At 39.4% G+C, this 24296-nt stretch overlaps 1 protein-coding gene across 5 annotated transcripts in view; it reads left to right on the forward strand.

Annotated features, from left to right (window-relative positions):
• Positions 1-19170, forward strand: part of nrg2a (neuregulin 2a) — a 45951-nt gene extending 26781 nt beyond the window's left edge. For 2 of the 5 annotated variants that reach the window (XM_060890547.1, XM_060890543.1), the window contains exons 5-11: positions 4520-4578; positions 8819-8842; positions 12646-12748; positions 12905-13040; positions 13139-13266; positions 14813-15034; positions 16326-19170. In XM_060890547.1, coding sequence (XP_060746530.1) covers positions 4520-4578; positions 8819-8842; positions 12646-12748; positions 12905-13040; positions 13139-13266; positions 14813-15034; positions 16326-16977 — 1324 coding nt within the window. In that variant the 3' untranslated portion in view covers positions 16978-19170. Of the gene's footprint in view, positions 1-4156; positions 4234-4519; positions 4579-8818; positions 8843-12645; positions 12749-12904; positions 13041-13138; positions 13267-14812; positions 15035-16325 lie in introns of all 5 variants that reach the window. The other 3 variants (XM_060890545.1, XM_060890544.1, XM_060890546.1) reach the window with 3 other exon arrangements.
• Positions 19171-24296: the final 5126 nt, after the last annotated feature.

Below are 24296 nucleotides of genomic sequence, written 5' to 3' on the forward strand. Positions count from 1 at the left end.
TTCCAACGTGCCATGTCACACTGGTTTAGAGCTGGTGCAAATATTTACAAGAGGCTGAGGCCTCTCAGAAGGTAAATAGGGTTGTTGCTTACATTTCATTTTCACTGATAAAAACATGCTTTCACACAGATGCTTTTTGGATATCTGAGGTTGACTTGTTATGGGCCGAAATAACATTTTGGCCCTTATTATTAAAACAGTCTACTTCTGACTAAGGGTATCGAGTAGCTGTACACAGGGTCTTGTTTGTGCGGGAGTGTACGGCTAAACATACATGTATATAAATGCTGTGAATTTATAGCATACATGGGGCTACAGAATAAATACAGTGAATACAATACAGTGCTGAAATACAGCAACAGTAATGGTACAAAAACTAAACTATAGCCATGTTTTAGAAGCACTACTTAAACACAAGCCTACGTCAGCCTACTATTTAAGGAGTATCTGAATTGTTAGAAATATTAAAATATTTACAGGAATAAAATTGCTTCTATGTGAATTCGTTGTTTTAAAAACAGAGCTGTTTCACCTTCCCAGGTTTAAAATATCTAGTGCATAGCTACGATATCTGCTTGCTTTGTCTGTGATATATGTATAAAATTAAAGTATTAAAAAAATGTGTCAGCCATAGTGTGTTGACTTTTCCTTGTGAGGATGGTGGAGAGCTCCTTGAAGACTGAGCTGGGTTTCCTGCGTGTTCCTGCTACAGCCTTTGTGTGTGTGAATATCTATATATCTGTGTATGTGTGTACATGTGGCTGCTAGAATACTGCACAGCAAGCAAGCATCGAGGACACGGCTGCAACAGCCATTCAATACGCTGTGTACAAATTGGAGGGAGCAATAACTCAATTGCTGCAGCTAATTCACTCACGGGGGAGTTACGGGTCCAGAAAAGTCAGATAATGCAGTCAAGGCCTGCAGGGAATTGTTGCCCAAAAGCCATCTTGTTCAATATAGGCCGGGCTTGTGTGGGTATTACTCACCGGCTGAACAAGTCCAGCAGACAGCCTGCCTCATATTTATGCCTTGGCTCTTTCACTTTGAAATATAAAGTACACACTCACACACACACACACATCCGCAGAGGGAAGCAGGGGGTAACGGATGATCCTGGCCATAATTATTTGCCGGCTGTGAAGGTGCAGAGGTGTATTTCATGGTGTGGCATGTTGAGCCTGCCACACATGGACAGTGTTGTCACACTGGCGTGGAGATAAGGAGAGGACACAAGCCAGCAAGCAAGGAGATTTATGGTCCGGCGCACAGAGATCTATTACACAACCTGTCTGATCTGAATGGAGCACTTTTTCTGTGTCTTCTGTAATAAATCGGTAGCAAGCACAACGTCTGTCAGTTACCAAGCAAACAGTCAATTGAATTGGCCAGTATATCATGGAATATGTGTTATTACAAAATCTGATCACAGTCAACATACGTAATGTTTTTTAAATGCTGTGACTGAAATACTGTTGCTGTATATCTTCATGTTCAATGACTGAAAACTGCGTTGGAAGTAAAAAGAAAATCAGATTTGCATTTTTCTTCAGTATGAATAATGAAAGTAGACAAAAAGAACGATGTTAGTGAATAATTTAATTTATTTATTTTGTGACTTCTTGTTTCCTTGTTTTATTTATTTCATGTTGTGGTTGCTGCTGGATTTCCTTCGTGGTAAAGTTATCTGTGAATCAGCATAAGTGGGCAGTATCAGCTGTTATCGCTGGTTTATGTAAGAGTCGAGTCAGCTTCAAACCACAGATCTCTGGCTTGTACATCTCTGCTCATTTGCGGTAATGTTAACTGTTTGAACACTACAGAAAAACATGATGCATGTTTGCTTGTTGGTGTTATCAATACCAGGAGTTAGCTAGCTATAATAATACATACTAGCTAACTAATGTAACTAAAATAGCAGATCATAGAGATACAAACTGGTTTAACTCGGTTTGGTAATTAAATAGGTCCATGGTGAAAACCCCCATGACTGGAAGATTTATGGAGGATTGCCTACTTTAGTCCTAAAACCAAAGTTAAGCATGTGTGCTAGATGAATGATTAAAGGATATGACTGAATTAGAGCAAGAAAGTCAGACACAGGACACAGATGTAGCAGTGCTCTTCGAGTTAGGACGGACTACTCTTTGTTTCTGGGTCAGGACGCTGGTCCCAACTCACTCTCCACAGCATAAAAGTGACCCACAGTCGGCCAGCAAACTATGCCAGACCTTGTTTCTTCTTGTCTCTTTTAGCTCTTGGATGAAGCCCATACATTACCGAGAGACATCTGATGTATCTCATTTTTTCCACCGATGGATATAGAGCGATGGAAATTTGGCTCCTTTTTCAGGGACACACATGCATACCGGATTAAGTTAGACGAATCATTGGTCAGAGGTTAAGGATGAAGCGAGATGGAGAAGCAATGCTAGTACTGTATGTGATGAGAGAAAAAAGAAGGAATGACATTTGCTGTCATATAGGATTTTGATGAAGTGGACAGGCATCTGTTTAAAGACCTGGATCCTGAGAAGTTGCTGGGCAAGCAGACTGACCGGTATGGATTACATTGGCAGGATTAGTGTGCACCGTGAACATCTTGTTTTGATTTGGAGTAGAAGAACTCCTGAGCTGCTGCTGCAGCTGCTCCGTGAACCCAGGCCTTCACAAGCATGTACCTGTTACTTCTGTGTGTGTGTGTGTGTGTGTGTGTGTGGTGGCTTGTGGTGGAAACCAGAGGTGATGTTCAGATCAGAGCTAAGAGCCCTTCCTTTGCTCTTGTGAATTCCAGACAGTTACCTTTTAATTATTAACAGCCCAAGCTCTTAGTATACCAGATTGTGACATGGCTCTAGAACTAGAAGATGAAATAAGATCTATTTTCACAGCTTATAAATTGCCTTTTAAAGGCTTTGCATGAACATTACATGTGCCGGGTCTCACCTCACTACATAGAGCACTGAGACAGTTGATAAAAGCATCCTGGGAGTTGAAGGTGCACGGTAAGTGGATCTGCAGAATCCTCCATGCAGAGCGAGTTGAGAGAAGAAGGCTCAGCAGATCAAGCAATGATTAAAGAAAACATAAAACACTTTCTTTCACACATTTATCTTTGTCCTGCACATTGAGGATGTATTCATCAGTGCCGACTGAGTTTGCAAAATAAGCACTGTGAAAACATCAGCTAAACATGAGTAACGCTCATTATGCTCTGATGAGGGTTAATTTGTTTACCAAAACAACACCAATATGAATAATTGGCCAATCAAATGCATGAATGGAAATCATGACAGAATCACTGCTCTGTGGTTGACATGAGCACACATTGGCTCACAACTCATGCAAATAATTGTTGACATACTGCGTATTTCCAAATTTTCAATTCTGCACATTACGATAAGGGCTTGAAATGGATAACTTTCTTGCTCACCAGCCACTATTCTTGTGGTCAGTTGGTTTAAGAATTCAAGAGTGTGGTATATTATACACTGAATCTCAGGTTTTAAAATTTTTATTCCAAGACATTTGACAGATAGAGAAAAAATATGTGATCTTGTTAAGTTGGACTGTGGCATGCTTGTTGGTTGGTTGTTCTTGGCTGACAGGAGTGATCCTCCAATGTGTTCTTCTGCTGGTGTATGGCCTGAAGTGTTGTGCTTTCTGATATGCTTTTCTGCTTACCACGGTTGTAAAGATTGGCTGTTTTAGTTACCGTAGTCTTCCTGTCAGCTCAAGCTACTCTGGCCATTCTCCTCTGACCTTTCTCACCAACCAGATGTTTCTGCCTACAAACTGTCACTGTGAACACATTTTACTTTATTCTGATGTTTGTTGCAAACAGTAACTGAAGAACTTATATCTGTGTATCTGCCCGAGTTTGTGTTTCATTGCTGCCACTTGATTGGCTGACTGGAAAATTGGACGAATAAGCAGTTCCTCTATTTTTATGAGCAGCAAGGATATACTGTATACCACCTCCAATATGAATAGTAGTAGCAATATAGTACATAACAGGTGTTCATTTCAAGCCCTGATTACCATGTATAGTGAATCAAACATATTGATTCAGTGTGCGAGTTCAACGAGATGAAGTCCAGAATGCATAAATGTCTATGTGTTATTATGTCATCTTGTCCCCCTCTCCTCCCCCCAGATGTCCGAGTGGATACTTCGGGCCGCGGTGCTTGCAGCCGGAGCCCCTGCGGTTGCGCATGCCCAAACCTAGTGAAAGTATGTTGACTTGAGAAGCGCAGCTTCACACAAAGGACCGGTGTCCTGCTGTCACCACTTCTGTGTCCTTCCTGTCTTGTGTCCCAGAGGTGCTGACAGTGGAACGCTTTGGCCTTTGCGGTCCATGGTGCTGCTCTTGTTCTAATTTCATGTTTTCTCTGCTTCTCTTCTCTTTTTCTCTCCTTCTTTTTTTACCCCTCTTTCTTTTGCATCTTTCCTCCTCTCTTTATATTTTATTCCTTTCTGTCCCTTTCCTTCTTTCTGTGGTTTTGTTTTCTTCCATCAGGTGTCCAAATGACTTTAATGGCGATCGCTGTCAAACCTACGTTATGGCCAGTTTCTACCGTATGTCCATTTCTTCTTCTGTCTGTCTGTCTGTCTGTCTGTCAGTGCTGCATGCTGGAGCTGCTTTGTTGTGAGCTCCTTGTTATTCTCTAATGGTGGATGCTCTGCAACTTGTTCTAACAGACGCAGGCATCAGTTATGTTCCATTCAGTGACCGAATGACCCTCCATGCATCACCTTTTACTGATGGATTTCATTTAAAATGAAAAATCATATCATTAGTTAACAGCATAAGATATACGCATGGTATTTAGTATGACTGCATGTGTTTCATTAAAAGAGAATCATATACATTTGTTCCAATCCATAGATTACTAATTGGTGTTGCATATGCACATTAAAACAAATAACAAATACTAACTAACTATAAATATAGCTATAAATAACTATAAATACATGTAAATACATAAATACATGTTTTTCCATGCAGAAAAAAAAAAATATATATATATATATATATATATATATATATATATATATATATATATATATATATATATATATATACAGTGTCTGTATAATACATAAATATATAAAATATTTTAAATATTTAGATGAGTCACGTATGAAAGAAAGTTTTTCATAAAACTGTTCTTATGTAATGTTATTTAACTTTCCAACACTATAACAATACAATAAACAAGTAATTCTGGTTACTTTCCAAAAAGTTTCCTGAAAGTGCTATGAAAGCGCAGTAAGGTAGAGACTGATGTATGTGTTTACTTTGTTCAGGAAAAATTCCTGATACAAAGTGTTTACAGTGGAGACTCCTTCCAAAAAGGCTAAATAAATGTCTTCTCATAAAAAACGTCACATCGACACTAAAATATTTAAAATATATTTATAAAGTCTCTGAATACTACCGTCCAATACACCTCGTATTACACCTTCTGACCAATCAGATTTGAGAATTCAGCAATCCTGTGGTCTAAATAGGTTGAAATCTTCAATTGAAAACAGCTTTAACTCAATTTTTTTTTAAAGTGTTTTACATGAAAGTATTGCATTAAATGTGTATTGATGAAATTTGTCACGTGAGTAACCTTAAGTGAGTTTTGAGTAAAGATAGATAGAGATTCCTTACCGAGCTGTAAAGAAGACTTTGTGACAGAATTAACAATAGCTCATTAACAGTGTACACTAGATTTGTTTTTGCAGACAGCCACCCACGGTGCAAATATGCATGACTGGAACCCAAGTATAATCATTATCTAGAGTTCAACCATCATCTTGTTCAGACTTGAATACTGGACCAGAATGGTCTGATAAAGTTAAGCAAATATGCCAGCATTGATACGTCCACATGCAATGCATTTTCTAATGCTTCTGATTCGGCGGCCTGATGGCATGCAGCCATCTTTAGTCGAAAGACTGATCTTTAAAGGACAGTCAGGAATTGTGATTTTTTTTTTTTTAAATAACCAAGGTTTCATATCATTCCACTGTATAAAGCAAACTCAACTGTGCGGAATACACCACTGGAGTTCCTTTCATTCATATAATCTTCCCTCTAGGGAAAAATCTAGCAGAAACCCTTTCACCCCTTTACCTCCCCCCCCAGCTCATAGACCATCCCCCTAATTGCAGATACGGTAAATAGCATCTATTTCCTGGGGTAACATGCTTTTACCCCAATACACAACACTATCCCTTCCTTACATGTCCATCAACTATGGAATTAGTCCCAGAAGTAGGTGGAGCACATGGCTTTGACAGTTTGTGGCTGTAGGCTATTGGCTTTTACACGAGGCTGCTGTTCACACAGAACCATGGCTTTGTGCTCTCATCAGCGTTGCTATGCTGGCACTGTTTACCTTTCAACATGACCCTGGTGTTAACACATATTTATTTACAAGAGGACAGCAGATAAATCACGTCAGGATGGATGTAAACAAGACCACAAGGATGAGAAGCTTAAGGAATGGTTGAAAAACAGATTTCCTCTCCAAATAAAAGAATAAAGGAGGTATAATTTATGGAATGACGTTCAAGGAGGCACTCAAAACGGCATACAGCGAATAGTATAATTTGACATAGGGCCTATTAACGTGTCATGTTATGTCTTGACGTGGGATTTATAACAGCAGAATGGTTACCTTTGTTCATGTCACCTATCAAGTCTTTGCACGTTAGTTTTTGTTAGTTCATGCTCCATCAAAGCCAGGTCTTTCTTTTTTGTGCGCAGTTTGGGAGGTCTGGAGTGGAAGATCTTGGATCTATTGAAACAGTGAGAGGCATCTTCGATGTTATAGTGTTCATCAAAAACATCTCCAGTACAGGCTTTCATTAGGGTTGTGAATCTCACTGGTGCTGATGATGCAGTCAGACTGATTGTACATCCCTGTATAACATGTAGACGTTTTGAATTGGGAAATGAGGTTGCTTGTTCTTCATGTCTTCATGAAAATCATGTCTATAAAAAAAAATCATCATCTTGTATTTACTGTCAGTGACCATGCAGAGGATTCTATTTGAAGATCATGAGCATTAGTATCCTCCTCTAGAACATCTGCATAACTGACATCATCCATTATTCCAGCTCGTCAAGTAGAAAAACCAAGATAGCAAGACTTCTCTTGGAAGATTAATTGGCCCAATCTAATGTACAGAAATATGTAGTTAGAATGTTATTTGTCCACGCATTGGTCCAGTTGTTGTGTAATCTGTGTAAATTTACAGCAGCCTACGGTCATCCATCCTAAGACAGAAGACAGATTATCTCCTCCCCCAGACGCCCAGTGGGATGGGACATTTAGAGATGGATGCATGTTTCTCTGACACATCTGTCATCGTCCAATCAATTTCCCAGATCCCAAAATAGGAGCATGTGACATCATTGTGGGACCATTTAAATGTGAACTCATTTTACATAACAATCTTGTCTAATACTTTGCAATACTTTACTTTAATTAAACATACACATGCAATGAATTTGGATTATACTATGACCACAGAAAATGCTTGTTTGTGATTGGCTGACAGGTCTTCTGCCATTGGGACACTGGTAATATTGGAAATGATATTCAGAGAATAATTTGGATTTCTTCTAGTATCTTGGAAATTAGAATTAGATTCCAGTGAGATTTAATGGGTTAAGTTTAGAAGAAGCTTACCAATATTAACCAGAAACCAATATCACCATTTTTTGGTTATAATATTTTAATAATATTTAATATTGCATACAAGTTAAACACTTTCAAATATGAATACATTAAATAAATCGTAACAGTGCAGATGCAACAAGTTTATAATCATAGTGCATGTGATGGAATTTGTAAACAGAGCACAGACTTACCCAGAAGTCCATGTGGGATAACATTGCACAACTCACATTCTTTGTGAAAAACTAGGCTGAATGGTATAAGGTGGCTGTATTCAACTTTGTAATCTAGCCTGATCTTAGCAGAGCTTATTGCGCTCTTCCAGTTGTGATAAACATTTATAAATATCATAAATCATAGCTGTTTTGATCAAGCACAACATTCAACACTAAACAACAAACTGAAACCCAAATACTTCTGAGAAAGTGGTTATGCGGATAACTGTAACAGCATGTTCTTATTAATCGATGACAGTATTGTAAATATTCAATGCAATTAACGATTAACCCTTAACTCCACCAAAATTATAATAATAATAATAATAATAATAATAATAATAATAATATTAATAATAATAATAATAATAATAACAAATCAGCCAAATTGTTCATGTATATAAATGTATGTACTATCTGTAATTGTGCACCAGAAGGTAAGATCCAATTTAATTCTCTGTCATTAATATGACATTAACCCTTAATCATACATAAAATAACTAATTAAATCTTATAGCTCCTTCTACAATAACATCATAAACCTTATAAAAAAAAACTAACGAGACTTCATTTAGAAATTGTCTAATCCAACCAAATGGAATTTGGCAAACCCACGTATGCAACTGACTATAAGATGATTATGACAATTCCCTGTGTTTCCTACCTGTTAATCTAGAAGTGCCTTCTAGCCTATAGGGAAGTGTATGGCATGCCTGCATGCTCCAGCATGCTCTAACAGCTCGCTGTTGACATAATACTCTGGTGCTTACAAGCGAACTCGGCTACAACATTGTTCCTCTCTTACTGCCTGACTCACCCTTCTCACGCCACTCACGCAATGCACATGTGTTGGAAGTTCCGTCTCTTAAACTTTGTTCTGTTGTGTTTTTTTCCCCTCTACCTGTCACCTTCCTGTCATGGCAGAGTCTCTTGGGATTGAGTTTATGGGTATGGACCGATTCTTTCTTCCCGATTCTTTTCTTAAATAGATCTGTGTAGATCCAGCTGTGTTCGCAGGACCCCCACCTCTTTCTTTTTCTGATAGACTCGAAAGCAATTGAACATGTTGATTAACAGATCGATCTGTCTGTCAGCACTTGCTGTGTAGTAATATAACCCCTTTTTCCTGGTGTCAGCATGAGAATCAGTATCTGCAGCCCTCGTCCTGTTGGGGAAAGCCTAAAGGGGATTGTAGTGTCTCGTTTAAAAGGACTCAGGTGGGATTTTATGGTGCTCGAAATGAAACCCGAAGACAGCTTTGTTCATGCATTCATTAAGTGCTTGATCAACATCAACAGGCTAAAGATATTTTCCAACATATCTATTTAATGATACTAATTTGACTGACTATTTACATAGGATAATATGAGTGATAATTTCTTGTACATTTCCTTGTACTGGGAAAACAACGGAAAAACTCTAAACCTTCAAACTCCTTTATAAGGTTCTGTTACTGAAATCAGTCCAAGTATATAAAGGCTTAAGTTTTAATACGCTTATTATCACTGGGGTAAGTACTGAGTAATTGTGTTTTCCCTACAGTTTTTGGTGTCCTTTAGCAACGTAGCACATTGCCATTATCTGTATCTAATTTAAAACCAAAACAGCTAAACATGCGGGAAAACACCACGAAAAAAACTAGAGCTAGGAGAGAGTGACTCAACCTCACTTATATCACTCAGGTTCAAAAATGAACTGAATTTTTAATCTTATTAAAAGTTATTGGTTTCCCAATAACCTTAAATATAAAGTTATTCCCACAATATGCTATTAAAGAACTAGAAGCCTAATTTTTAAACCACAACAACCCTGACCTGGGCAAATATCTAGGCTCAACCAGATGTCTGAATAGTGAACCTTGTATTCATCTTTATATACCTAGTTATATTCCTAGTATCAGTAACGTTCTACATAAATGTGTTTATAGCAACGAACAAAAGGTTTCCGTTCTTTTCTCAGTGCAGGGAAACAAATAGAAATGACTGTCACTTTAAGGTAACCTTAGAAAGTTGGCTAAAAAAAAATGTATTCCTTTCAATAAAAACATGTCATAAATATAAGCTGTTTTATAGAGCTAGTAACCTCAAGATTGTTTCTCCTCTATTTGGAGAAATGAGCGTCGGTTTTAAGTTGACCACCTGCGACCTTCTGATCATCCTGCTCTGAGGTTAGAGTGACACAGAGATTTGCGTAAACCTCGACAGCCTGTTATTTACCTCTTAGTAAACAAGAGGATATCTTTAAGTGAATTTGTTTGTGTAGCAGTGCTAAGAGTGTAATTACGATCCTCCTGGCTAGTTCAGACCCGAGCTGTGTCACCTGCTAGTCATCCCTGCTCACGCACGTACATTCATCAAAGCTTCCCCAATCCACCCGTGATTATACTATCAGACGTCAACCTTTTTTAAAAGACCGCCTTGTTTACCAAACACCAGATGAAATCCTGCCGGCTAAATTTTGCCTGCATCCTCTGCTGTTTTGATGTAGAACTGGATGCTGGGTCAAGGCAGGGGACACAGGAGAAGGAGAGGTTTGGGTAATGGAAAATTTTCCCAGCTCTCATAAAGATTGTTCATAAAAATGGACGAGTGCTGCAGATAATAGCCTGTTCTTCATTCTTTGGGCATAATTGTCAGATTTCCGACAATATATGCGCTTTGTCCTTTTTCAGTATCTTTGGTTTTCTATCTTCAGTAACGTTCTCTGGCCTGTACACTCATGTTTTTCTGTCTTTGTGCCTTTTTTCCTCTGCTCTCTGAGATTCATACTTCATCTTGTGCTTCGTTTAAAAATTGGACACCGTCTCTGTTTGTTTTGTTGTTCCTGGTTTTGTTTTTAGGCATTTAAATGTACTTTCTCTGTAGTAAATAGCATGCCAGACTCCATTTGTGCACTGGTTCTGTTGTTGTTTTGATGTTCTTTTATAGATTTTCCTGCTTTCTTTTACCAAAGCTGATTGTTTCTCTTGGAAATGACCTGTTCAATGATGTGTATAATCTCCTGTTTGAGTGAAAAAAAGAGGGCATATACTCGGCTCTCTCTCTATCACAGGGCCTCGTTTAGAAAAAAAAATATTACCCTCACAGGTTCTACCTGTTGTTTTCACTCGGCTGTCAAGGTTGCCAGATTGGATCAACTCCTTACAATGTCGAATGATGGATTAAAACACTGTGATTTGACATAATTACTATTACACTAATGCTATTTTCTATCTAATACGGTAAGAATGGCTTAATAGACTTTAAAGCCTATCACAGCTGGATCATATCATTATTAATTATTAAAAGTTTTCCTTAGCTGAGAGAATCTTTTTCTGATAAAATCCATATGGCCATTCAAAGGCACACTTCCAAGGGAAACATAAAAGGCTGGTTTCTTTTCTCTTGTTCCATTTGGTTTCTTTGTTGTTGTATTATTATTTATTTGATCATTCTGCATGCTTTAAGGACAATTTATTTCATTCCCCATAAATCTGAATTGCAGTTGACTGTTTATTTGCTGCCATAGTAAAAAGCTGTAATTAACCTCACCACTGAGAGCCCCAACCTGCACCTCTGATTGCATATGGTCCATTATGTAAGCTCAGGTATCGCAGCTTGACTTGCATAGTCATTTGTATTTGTGCTGGTAGATCTCCACTGATCTTCAAGCATAAAGCAGGCTGTGCTATGAATTAATCTGAAATGCAATGCCCTCCAGTGGACAGAAACATCTATGGGCTCAACGAAGCAGCTTCGTCAGGGTCTGCAGGGATTCCCTTTTAGCGCAATGTGATCCATCCTCACATCCTCAGTAATGATGCGCGTATGGCTCACCCTAGCATTTTCCAGTGCTGAGCTGGCCCATTAGAGAGAAGAGAGGAAGGCTCAGACATGTCCCATAGCTGTAATTAACTCTTATCCTCATGTGGATAATGAGAGTGCGGAGCTCAACTCCACTGCAGAACCTGAGTCATACTCCATGCCCATTGTACCTACACACACTCGGTGCACACTAGGGCCTTGCTGTAGTAGTGTGAAAGCAGGAGATGTGCACGGGTAGGGCTGGGCAATATGATATTGATATTAAGATAAGACTTATGTTAATGTATAATAATATGAGAAATTCACTGAGGCGTTTTAAACCTGAACAATATTTTTTCAACTTTAATTGTATCATTACTCCAATAAAAAGTTCCTGATTGGATATTAAAATTCTAATCTGTTTAATACTGTAAATTATTTTTCCTTCTTTTCTCTCAATTGTGCTGTTTGTCATTTTCAATTGCTCATATACTAGAGATCAATAATAACCAAGCTATAATAATCATTATCAGATTGCAGTTAACGTTCAGTTACGTTTGATTAACAGTATTTTTATAGAGCCAGATGCTTGGAGTTTCTACCATTGGAGTTTTTTTCAAACTTATTTTGACATTTGTTTCTAATCTGGAAATAAATTCTTCCCCTAGCCAGTTATTCTTATGAATAAGAATGGAACGCCTACATGGTTTAAACAGGGTGTGAGGATGAGTAGAGGAAAGGATAACCTCTTCACATTAGTTTTATTTAGTAATGTTTTACAAGAATCATGATAGGTATTATGCACTAAGTATCGTGGTGTGATATTCCTGCCATATTACCCAAGGCATGATTTACTAGAGCAGCAGTGAAAAATGTTTAGGCGGATGTGTGGAGGTTGATATGACGTACAGAAAATGAGACACTGACGCTTGTATGTTTGTGTATGTGGATGTGTCTGGTGTGGTACAGAGGCAGAGGAGCTCTATCAGAAGAGAGTCCTGACAATCACAGGCATCTGCGTGGCTCTGTTGGTGGTGGGCATTGTGTGTGTGGTGGCCTACTGCAAAACCAAGTAAGTACCCAGCAAAGCATTTTACAGAACAATTACTCCACCATAAGCTTCATTTTGTTCTCCGTGCTGTAACCATGTTCAGCACTCTGGAGTGTGTGATGTGGTGAATGTGACTCTGGGTCAGTGTTCCGAAAGAGTGACGCTGCCTCACTATAGCCTCCCCCCTAGGAAACAGAGGAAGAAGATGCACAATCACCTGAGGCAGAACATGTGTCTGGATCACCCCAATCGCAGCCTAGCCAACGGGCCCAACCACCCGGGCCCAGGCCCTGAGGAGATCCCGATGGTGGATGTAGGTCTTCCTAAAAACACACTCCATCATCACTTCAGATCTCTGTACAAGACATAAGTGTCTGAATTGCGATGTCTGAAAGTGTGCGTTTATTCCAGTATATCTCAAAGAATGTCCCAGCCACTGAGAGAGTGATGAGAAGCGGAGCGGAGACTTCGTTTGCTGGCAGCCATCATTCTTCCAGATCCCACAATTCCTCCACCCGAGCCCACTCCTCCACAAACAGGTACGGTCATCACACCCGTGTGCATGGTTTTTTAAACATAATCAGTATTTATCTTCACATTACTCTAAGATAACAAGCATTCTAACCAGTCACAGATTTACACATTCACATCAAATCATGCCAGTAACATGAGCCAGAAAAAATCTCTCTTCAAACGTCATAGATTATGTGTTGACAAATTTGTTTTGTTGTGTTCCAATCATATTGTAACAATCATGTTAAGTACAACATAATCCGATCAATATGTCAAGACTAGCCACTCTGTCCACCATGAACTAAACTCAAGTGCCAAATGAAGGTCTGTTTGAGCATTAGGTCTGTTTTACCCCTTCCCGGCATTCTTTTCTCTTTCCCCTCTGAGGGTCTGACATGGAATTCTAGCCTGGAGTCTTCCTCACACTCACAGTAGTTCAGTGTTTGCTGCTGCTGCGTGACTGTCTCATGGTCTTTCCTAGGGCTGCACAATTAATCACACTTTAAGGGTGATTAATTGTGCATATGTGTATATATATATATATATATATATATATGTATATATATAATCACTTATTTTCTTATTTATTGTCCAATCAGCTAATGTTTTTCAGTCTGATACATTACAAATCAAAAACTTTTACATTTTCTGTTCATTTTAAATAATTAGGAGACTAATGTAGATATATAATTCTTATTATAATATTGATCATTTTATAGCAACGACTATATCATGTCTTATTAACTTTAAAAAAGCCAGAAAAAGAGAAGCTGGTGCAGGACCAGTGGTTTATAGCTGCTGTAGTGTAAGTTATAAGGAAAGGTGTACAAGACAGTGAGGCCAGCTATGCTGTATGAGTTAGAGACTGTAAAAGACATCTCAGGAAAAGACATGTGGTAGAGATGGAGGTAGCATTGATGAGGATGTTGAGGTTCTCTTTAGGAGTGATGAGGATGGACAGGATTAGGAAGGAGCACATCAGAGGGACAGCTCAGGGTGGCTGTTTTGAGGACAAAGTCAGAGAGGCTAGATTGAGATGGTTTGGACATGTACAGAGGAGGGAGACGGTTATACTGGTAGAAGGATGTTGGAGATGGAGCTGCCAGGTAAGAGGTCAAGAGGAAGGCCAAAGAGGAGATATATGGCTGTGATAAATGAGGACATGAATTTAATTGGTGCGAGAGAAGAGGATGCCAAGGATAGTGTTAGGTGGAAACAGATGATTCGCCCTGGCTACCGCTAAGGGGAAAAGCCAAAAATAGAAGAAGTGCTGTCATGGTGTAAGGGGAATAAAACACTTTATTGCTGATGGGCTGCTACAGAAAACATCATTTGTGGCTGTTCAGTCACTTTAGGATGCATCACACCATCAAGTACCTAGAAACACATTTATACACAAACCCTATAAAATTTGGTACTATTATTATTATTATAATTATTATTATTATTATTATTATTATTATTTCAGCCATATTTCCTAAACTGTGGCATTCTTGTTTGCATCTGCTGGTTCATCAATCAAAGTTCATCAATCTGCATCTTTCTTTCTGTCACTGTTCTACTGTATGTCAGACATGACGAGAAAACATGGAGCCTGGAGCGGACGGACAGCGTGCTGTCGGACTGTCCCTCAGGAGTGCTCTCGTCCTCTGTTGACACCAGTAAGTGCAGCAGTCCGGCGTGTATGGAGGCACGAGCGCGTCGTGCCGCTCACTGCGGCTTCACCGAGTCCCGCCGGCCACCAGTGCGCTATGGAGACTCCTTCGACTCGCTCGACTCACCACACAGTGACAGGTGACACTTAACCCATGCTCATTAATGCACTAAGATTCTAGCAGTTAAACAATACACTCCTCATGTACTGTAATTCACACAATATAGCACACTATATAACAATATTTTAGTGTATGCTGAAAAGTAACTCTATAGGGTTAGGTGGTGCAGGTCAAGCTGAAACCAGTTGCATCATATACACATTAGGGAGCGAAACAAGCACACAGCCAGCTGTATTTACAGTTATCTCTTGCCTGCTAGCCACCCCCGCCATCGAGCAACAGCCACAACAGGAGGATTGACACCGTAAGGGGTTCATCAAGTCAACAAGAGCTGAACAACACATTATCTTATGGGTTTTTTCCAAACTCTCTAGTGAATCACTGACTTTGCATCATCTTTCCCTATTTCCAAATTAGACGACGGAGATCACGTGGTAGGGCCATTCACGAAAAATATTGTAGCCCCTACTCTGCGTTTGTGAAAGAACCAACTCAGTGTCGAGCAAAGGTTGGAGGCAGGGATGAATTGACCAGAGGAGAAGCTTTAAGAAGAAGGAGCAGTCGTGTTGTTTGCTGTTGTTAGAGTGTAAAGCCACATTACAGAGGCCCGGGGCTCGTTATTTATGGAAGCATTTACATTTGCTCTCGAGGCCATCAGCTGCTGGATTTTCACGATCATGCTGTAATTTTCCTTGAGATAAAGCGAAGCCGGGAGGAGCTGTTTACTCCCCAGCGTAACAAACATCACCAAATTTAAACCCTGCAAAGGTCACCAAGTGTGCCTGGTTTATAGTGTACCACATGCACACACAACACACGAAAAGCCAGAGGCTCATCTGTTAATACTGTTTGGGTTTGGGTTGGGGGTACTTCGACTATTTTCTCTTCATGTAAACATTTGACTCACACTGGATTAGACCAGTACTCTATTTAAGGGGGTCAAAGTTGTCAAAGTTTGTACTTTGATTAGACAATGTGTCTATGAGCGTTTAGTTTCTCCTTCAAAGGCAGGGCAAAACATGTCTACAGAGGAATGTACATTTTTCAGTGACACAGTTCATTTCAGTTCATAATCATAGGGATTGTCTTATTTTATTACGACTTAAAAGATGTAGTCAGGAATTTGGCATACATTAGAGGAACACATGCACATTAAGCCACATAAACAAAATCCACCTCCTTTGGTGAAATAGTTGAAATCAGGAGCAGGATTTTTAAATTAAAAGTTTGTTAACAGGAGTCAGTGGTAAACCTACCATATCTCAATCTTCTCTCTCTCTCTCTCTCTCTCTCTCTCTCCCCTCTTTCAGGTATGTGTCAGCCCTGACTACACCAGCGCGCTTGTCTCCAGTGGACTTCCATTACTCACTGCCTCCACAGGTGCCTACCTTCCAGATCACGTCTCCCAACGCCAGCCACGCCATGTCTCTGCCGCCAGCCGCCCGTGCCCCCTACTCACCTGAGGAGGACCAGCCGCTGCTTCGCTGCTACCAACTGCCTCTGCACGAGGCCCAGCGCCATGAGCCCTACCAGCAGCGGATACAACAGCAGCGGGCACGCTCCTACCTGCAGGACAGTGCAGGCAGCCTGCCCTCCAGTCCATACCGGCTGGCCCAGCACGACGATGAGTATGAGAGTACGCAGGAGTACCCGCCCTCACTGGGGCAACCAAAGAGAAGCAGTGGACGCTGGCACAGGTCCAGACTGAATGGGCACGTGGCACCGCAGGGCTACCGGCCAACCCGGGACTTGGGCTCACGCAGCTGCCTGTCGGACAGTGAGTCGGAGGAGGGCGAGGAGGGCGAGAGCACACCCTTCCTCAGCATGCAGAACATAAACACACCTGAGCCCTCAGCCATCTACAGGCCCGCGCCGCCCACACACACACGGACTTCCCACACACAGAGCAGACACACGCAGCAGCAGCACACACGCTCCAAACCAGACAGAGCTGCCCACTAAAGACACAGTCCACCTACCCACCCGCAAAATCTGTATACCTATAGACCTGCACCTATAAAAAATATTTTTTATTTTATATAACTAACAGATATTCTAAACAAATGAAATATTTATTTTCATTTTAGCAAAAAAAAGTTGTCTACTAGTTAACAGCAAAGACTTTTTTTTATAGGGAAAACTCTATTTATATGTACATTTTGATTTACAGCATAAAAGAGACGTGCCAATTTTTTCACAACTTAAAGAAATAGAATAATATTGTGGTGCCTTTTGCTGTATGCCGATGCCAGAGGGCCAGTGGAGTTTTTGTAGCCTTTCTTATAAGGACGCCTCATTTTTTATACGCACTCTTTCGTTGTCTCTTTTTTGGCCTTTTGTTTTCCTTATCCTTGTGTTCTTTCGGGAGCAGACCCAACCATTTGAGCAGTGACATTTCCTCCCCCTTTCACATCATGCAATATAAACCACTCTTGCGGTGTATGTTTACAAGAATATAATTCACATGTTAAATGATTATGTTTCTTTCCTAACAGGAACTTAATGACAAATGCAACTGGGACAGGGGCTTATTTATTTTTTTCCAATGAAACAGAAGAAAAGCGTGTGATGTGCATTCAGATGTGTTGCACACCAGTGTTAAGTGTGTGAGCTGAAGGAGGGAGATGTCGAATTTTTCAGACTAGTTTCCATTTATCAGACTTCACACTATTGATTAAAGGGTCACAACTTGTTCCGATCTGAGAGGCAGAAACCTGTCCCTTTGTAGCAGATGCTGTGAAGGTTTCCAGCGATGGCTTTGTCAGCACTCTAGTCCTCTCTTTCCAAACAGTCCTGTTCACTCTCTCTCATTCTGTCCATCCCGTCCTTCTAGCGTGGCTGATATAGAAACTTTTAACGAGTCCACTGGTGAATTTTAGAAGTAATGACTAAAACAGAACATCGCACATTACTTACATTATGGGAAATGTGAAAAATTGGATAATATCATTCACAAGGATTTTTTTTTTAAGAACGAAAGAGAGAGCGGTGAACAGCCACGTAGTGTCTCAGGACAACCCCCCACAACCCCACTCCCACCCCATCCCACACCTTCCTCCCTCCATCACAGGACTGAAGTAAAAGGAAAACCCTCACAGGCTTATTATGAATGTATAAGCTCACTCTTCCATCCCCATTCATGCTGGGAATCTCATTGTAACACACACACACACACACACACACACACACACACACACAAAAGACAAGACAAATAGCTGTGAAACTTCCTTTTATTGGGGCCATAAAAATATGCCAAAATATGCAAGCTTTATATTTTACCAGTTGTTTTCTGAAAGAACCATAGTGCATTGTGTGAAAACTGTGATGCTTGATTTGAGTTTGGTGTACTTGAGTTGAGCTCCCCTTAATTCTAATCAATCAGACCACCAAATCATGACACATTACTCACCATGACCATCTCAGAGTCCAGACGGGACCAAAGCGGATAGCTTTATTTCTGCATGAGTCTGTCATTCGGGACATTCATTACGCTGATCTTATTGAAGGTCCTGAGCACTTACTCATGTTAAAAATTGGCCAGGATGTCTGTGGAAAATTAATACAAAAATATCAATGTCAAATGTGAAGGAACAGAAGTATCAGTGGTATAGATCATTCAAGAAATCCAGAAAAGGGAGAAATGGAATGATTAAAAAGCTGTTATAAGAAAAGCAAATATATATAATATATATCTATATATTTAAAAACTAGATCCTGAAATGTTTCTCTTGCTCTGTTGTGGTGGCACAAAGAATTAGAGACAAAATATATCATTTTTTCTAGCACTATGATGATCAGAGTTTTTGTTTATTCCCTGACCTGCTCCTGTTTGTATGTTTGAGAAATGCAAAATCAGACAGTGCTTCTCTAGTTAGTTTTAAATGTGATATACCTCTCCTCCTCCTTTTCAGCTTCCTCCTCATCCTCCTTCTCCTCTTCCTCCAAAAAGCCCCATTAGACTCTGACAGTTATGTTCCTACAGTTTCTTCCTTTTGCGTTTTCCTCCTCGCTTGAGAAGTTTGAACACCTCTGCATGTCCTTGTGGTCAAGGTTAAATGGGTGCATGGTAAAAAGCAGCAGATGATTTTATTTCCCTCCAAGTCAGTGAAAGTGTATTCCATTTAATATCCAGCAATAAAAAAAGAGAGAATCTTCCCCCCTCCACCCATGTCAATTCTTGGAATATGCTAGAAAAAAAAAGAGAAATACATGCCAGGTTGTCTTAGATTGTAAAATAAAAAAAATGAACCACGTCTTCACATTAAAAAAAATAAATAAATCCTTCGTATCATTTCAACTTGTGGTGATATATGTGCAGCCCTGCTGTGTGTGATTTTTCCATGTGGTACATTTATGTACAGATTATACAGTACAAGTCTGTTTATTTTAATGATTATAGAACGTCAGTATACTGTGGAGGGATCCAGTACGTTACGGGGGTCACATGTACAAAATAATTCATACCAAACCTTTTTTATTTCTTCTTGGAAAGATGGAAAAGAAGACTCCAAAGATGTACACGTGAACGTTCCATATTAATCATTATCACGTGAAAGCGATGTTCATTACATTTATTAACACTTTCATGATCGCAAAAGAGTGTGTGGGAGATCCAGACAGATTGCGGTGGAAACAGACGTGGGAGGTCAGATAATGTGTACGAGGGAGAGTATGTAGCTCCAGCTGTGCACATCTGAGCTGTTGTGTCAAAGAGACAATTCTTCCTGTCTTTTGAGACATTTGCCAAATCATTCATCTGGCTCCTATCATTGGTAACATTTTCCCTTTTCTTTAGTGATTAACCTGATCAGCCCTCTGTTTTTATGCTTTTTCGTCGTCTTTGGGCGATCCTGACGAGCCGAAACATAAAACAGATGCTTAATGTTCTCAGCTGCCAAAGCCAGAGTTTAAACAAACTGGTCTATGCTGGTGCTGTTACGAAGCATCCAGAGGAATAAGATGTACAAGAAGGTAAAAAAAATTTGAGTGAGGGATTATTGGCCTTGTTACATATTTTTTCATCGATCTGGATGCAGTGAAAATTACATTTTCGCATGCAACAACATTCAACTATCAGCATTTTGAAGCAAGACACAGCGCTAATGCTCTGTAGACATCACATTGTTCTGGGTCAGCGAATGTTGACATTAAGTTCAGTTTTAATCAGCCAGAAATTCACAGTGTGTTTTATACAGTGAGTATCAGGGACATAAGGATTTTTTATCCTTCTGTATGATAATAGGTTGTCACATAAATTCTGGACTACATAAGAATCAGATGCTTTACGGACCTGTTTAATTTATCACTTTTATCAATACACAATTCCAGTGTGTAGAATTATCTGAATTTTCTTCTTCTTGTCCAGTCTTTTAAAATATATATGAATACAAGAACCCTATGACACTAGACTTATGTGACACCTTGTATAATATAACACAGAAATGGGCTTATAATTACATTCCAAGCTAGCTGGCTAATTTCCAGAAAGGTTTTTATGTAGATATATATGGTTACTTAGAAATAGCCCAGTTTCTGCTTTGTAGTTAACATTAGCTAGAATAACTAGTTAGTGGACTAGCTGTAGCACAATGTTTCATTTAAACATTTAAACTGCTGTATTTATATCATATGGGGGTAACTAAATTGTTCACGATGACCTGAAATATAAGTATGATGAGCTTTCTGGCTAATCTGATTTTTCCTCCCTCAAACCACGAAATGAGACAAAAACAAGAGAATTTTAATTCATATTTCGCTTAATAATGCATCTCAGGAGTCCAGAAAGGTCATGGATTATTTCTTTCATGTGATCTCAAAAACTATACATCAGACACCACCTTAACAGAAAGGTGCCGGTGCAGTGGTAGAGTTACAGCCTTAAAGATTCGTGGTTGCAAGTTTGATCCTGTGATTGGGAGTGTGTGGTTATGTTCAACTATATTTTTCCTACATTATCCCTTTTAGGATCAATAAAGTACATCTCTATTTCTTTATCTATCGATTGACCTAGGCTTATGTTTGTTAATGCTTGACCATTTCCAAATCAGTGTTCATCACCTGAGAAGGTGTCTTATGTGCAACTATACTATGACTGATAGTCAGAGGGACCAGGACATCTCCATGGGTGAAGGAATGGATCAAAAGATAGATGAACAGACAGACAGACAGATAGACAGACAAACAGATAGATAGATAGACAAACACTAAGTCAGAATGAAACCCAAAACTTGGGTTTAAGGCCATAATCCTCTGTAAGGCCGTAACTGTAGCTCTGCACCAGCTACCTGCTGTAAAGGTATAGTATGATGTATAGTATTCCCAATAATGCATTTTGACACATGAGAAAAACAAGTTGGTATCTCAAGAAAACAAGACTTCTTTATTGTGATATCATAAGAAAAATAAGTTGTTGTTTACCTTTTGGTGATCAGTTCTGTTAAGCTATATCTAAATGTAGCTAATGTTAGATTTAAAAAAAATCTACAATCACTCTTTTTACTAACACATGAAATAGTAATACCCAAAAATTTTCAAGAAAAATGGGTGTTTTACCAGTCGTCCTAAATTCTCTAAAGATTTGAGTGCACCTGTAACTAAAACAATTGTGTATTTAAAAGGTCATTCTACACCAAAGAAGTAAAAAAGATGATCAAGTTTATAATTGGGTGATTAAATGTAACTTAAGCCATGCCGCTGTTGTCAGGACATGTAGTCTAGACATGCTGATAACAGTGTGTCTGGATTTAGTTTGTTAGAGTATTTTTAACCTAATGGTCTGTAAACATCCGCAGCATGGTGGTTGCAGCCTCCAGGGTCACTATTTCAAGTGGGTTTCATTCCACTTCCCAAAAAGATGCTGGTAGATTAGTGATTGTGACTTTAACCTAGGTGTGAATGTGTGTGCACGGCCCCCTATGATGGACTGGTGTCCCAACCTGCCTCACATCCAGTGTTCTTGCTATTCTCTGTGACCTCAACAAGGATAAAACAGTTACAGGATATGAATGAATCCTTTGTTGGCTTGACATATGTCCAGGAGAGACAATGAAGACATCAAGACTCCAGTTCTGAAATTAAAAGAAATAATTATCCTGATGGAAAACTTGGCATTAAGCACCAAGTACAATTTTGTGAGCTTTAATGGTGTAAGCTGCCTTTCAATCTGAGTTAACTTGACACTGCTCTTAGATTAATGAATAGCTGTGTGAACAACTGATTTTATAAGAACGGTTTCAACTAGATGGATGGAGCATGGCAGCTTTCCACACACTGAGGTATTACTGCCAGCTTTCTTAGGACTCTAGTGTGAAATATCAGCTATGTATCAGCTAAGTAACAACTGAATCAATCTGGCATCGAGTGTTCCCAATGTGCCTTCAGTGTTCTGAACTGTGTTACAACTTGCAAATCACTACATCAATTACATTCTGGATAACATCAGATAGAATGTGAAAAACAAGCCATCAGAGCTTTTGACTTGTTTTATTATTTCTGACTATAAAGGTGACCGGTGCCAAAAAACTTCAAATTTAATATTTGAAGTTAATACTTTTTTGAGCTGTTTAAGTAATGAGTCATTGGTTTTGTAAGTATCATTGTTGATGTCTATATACATCTGCTCCATGCCCAGTACAAGTGGAGTACCATGACCACAGATTGCAGATTTCCTGCTCCAGAGATTCCATGGGAACTGTGCAGCAAAGATCTGCAACATGTCACTTTATGGAATATAGTTTATTTGCAATACTACACCAACTGTCAAAAAGACAGAGACCATGGGTGTTGTGCTGAGATCTGGTTTATCTCTGTCAGCTGGGCCAAAGGAATGAGTTTAGATTGGGTACAGAACAAAGCAGTTTGGTGCAAAGTAGACAGGCTGGGAGTTAGTATTTCTTTGTAGAGAGAAGGTGCAATGTATCAATCAACAACTGTGAGGTTACACTATCATCAGACATAGACAGAGACGTATCAGTGTGCAGTCTATGTGAAAGCCAAGATCACTGCCAAGTGGAAAGCTCTTGTTAGGTGGAAACCTTCTCTTGATAGTCCTGCCTATACTACCTTTGAGACTACATATTCAGGTACAATATTACAGCCTTTCAGAGGATATATTTTCTAGGCAGGGGGCTCAGCTCACATGCTGGGAGCTCCATTATGGAGCATTTAGGGGTTTGGGGTAAGAATACCACCCCCAAGCTAATGACCAGGTGGAGAACACCAATCAGGAAAGAAAACATTTACTATGCATCCCATTTCCTCTTCATAACACTCAGACACTATACTACTGATCACCTTGCAATGTTTGCTTTCAACTATCAATGCATTACTTTGGTTCTATCAAACCAGGCATTGGAAATCTGGACACAGAGCAGAGTTTGCTTCTAGCCTTAGAATGGCTTACTATTTTGGATTTATGCTTGTCTGTTGGTAATTTCCAATGAACACACCAAACCTTTAGCTCTTTGTCTCATACCTGACAGAAATGACATTGTATATACCCTTCATAATAAAATTCCAATGAACTCCCAAACATTATCACAGCTACAGCAGGCAGCCAGGTGAGTCAATATTTCCATGAGTGAGTCAAAGATGAATTATACCTTTTATAAATATTACCATCTGCCCACCTATAAAAGCTGAACGAAAAACAATGTTAGTATAGACGGAAATGTAAATTTAGGAGGAAGAAATTTGTGATGGGGAAAATGCCAGGACTTGAGGCCACAAGAAATTTTGCATAACATGACCATGCATGTTGTACTGACGTGCCAAATAAAGAATCACAGATCTCAGGAATTCAGGAGGCAGAACGATCATTCGCAAACATCACAAAATAACTGGATTTTGCAACAAGCCAAATCAGTTTCAGATCTTGTAACTGTAACAAACACCTTGACGCTTGATAATCTATTACATATTTGTTGCAGAAATGCGTTCTATGTATTTTCCATAGACCCCACAAGGTTTTGAGCCAGGTGTCATCCTGAGCAAATCTCTGCTCCTATAGTTGGACACATCAAGGCTTTTGAAAACACTCCTGTCCCACCTGGCACTAGGAAGCCCACTAATTACATGCCCAACACTATCCTCCTGTACAAACACACTCATCTTAAGTCTTCTTGATTGAAAGGCAGGCCTGCTCTATGACAGTCACAAATACCTTGATATATGACCAGCAAATAAAGTAAACCCAAGCTTATTAAAGATCCAACCAATGAAAAAATATATATATATAATTGCTGCATAATCATTCTGGTCCAGATGTTTTATGATAACACAGT

This window comes from Tachysurus vachellii, chromosome 17 (assembly GCF_030014155.1).
Source record: "Tachysurus vachellii isolate PV-2020 chromosome 17, HZAU_Pvac_v1, whole genome shotgun sequence".
Lineage (NCBI taxonomy): Eukaryota > Metazoa > Chordata > Actinopteri > Siluriformes > Bagridae > Tachysurus > Tachysurus vachellii.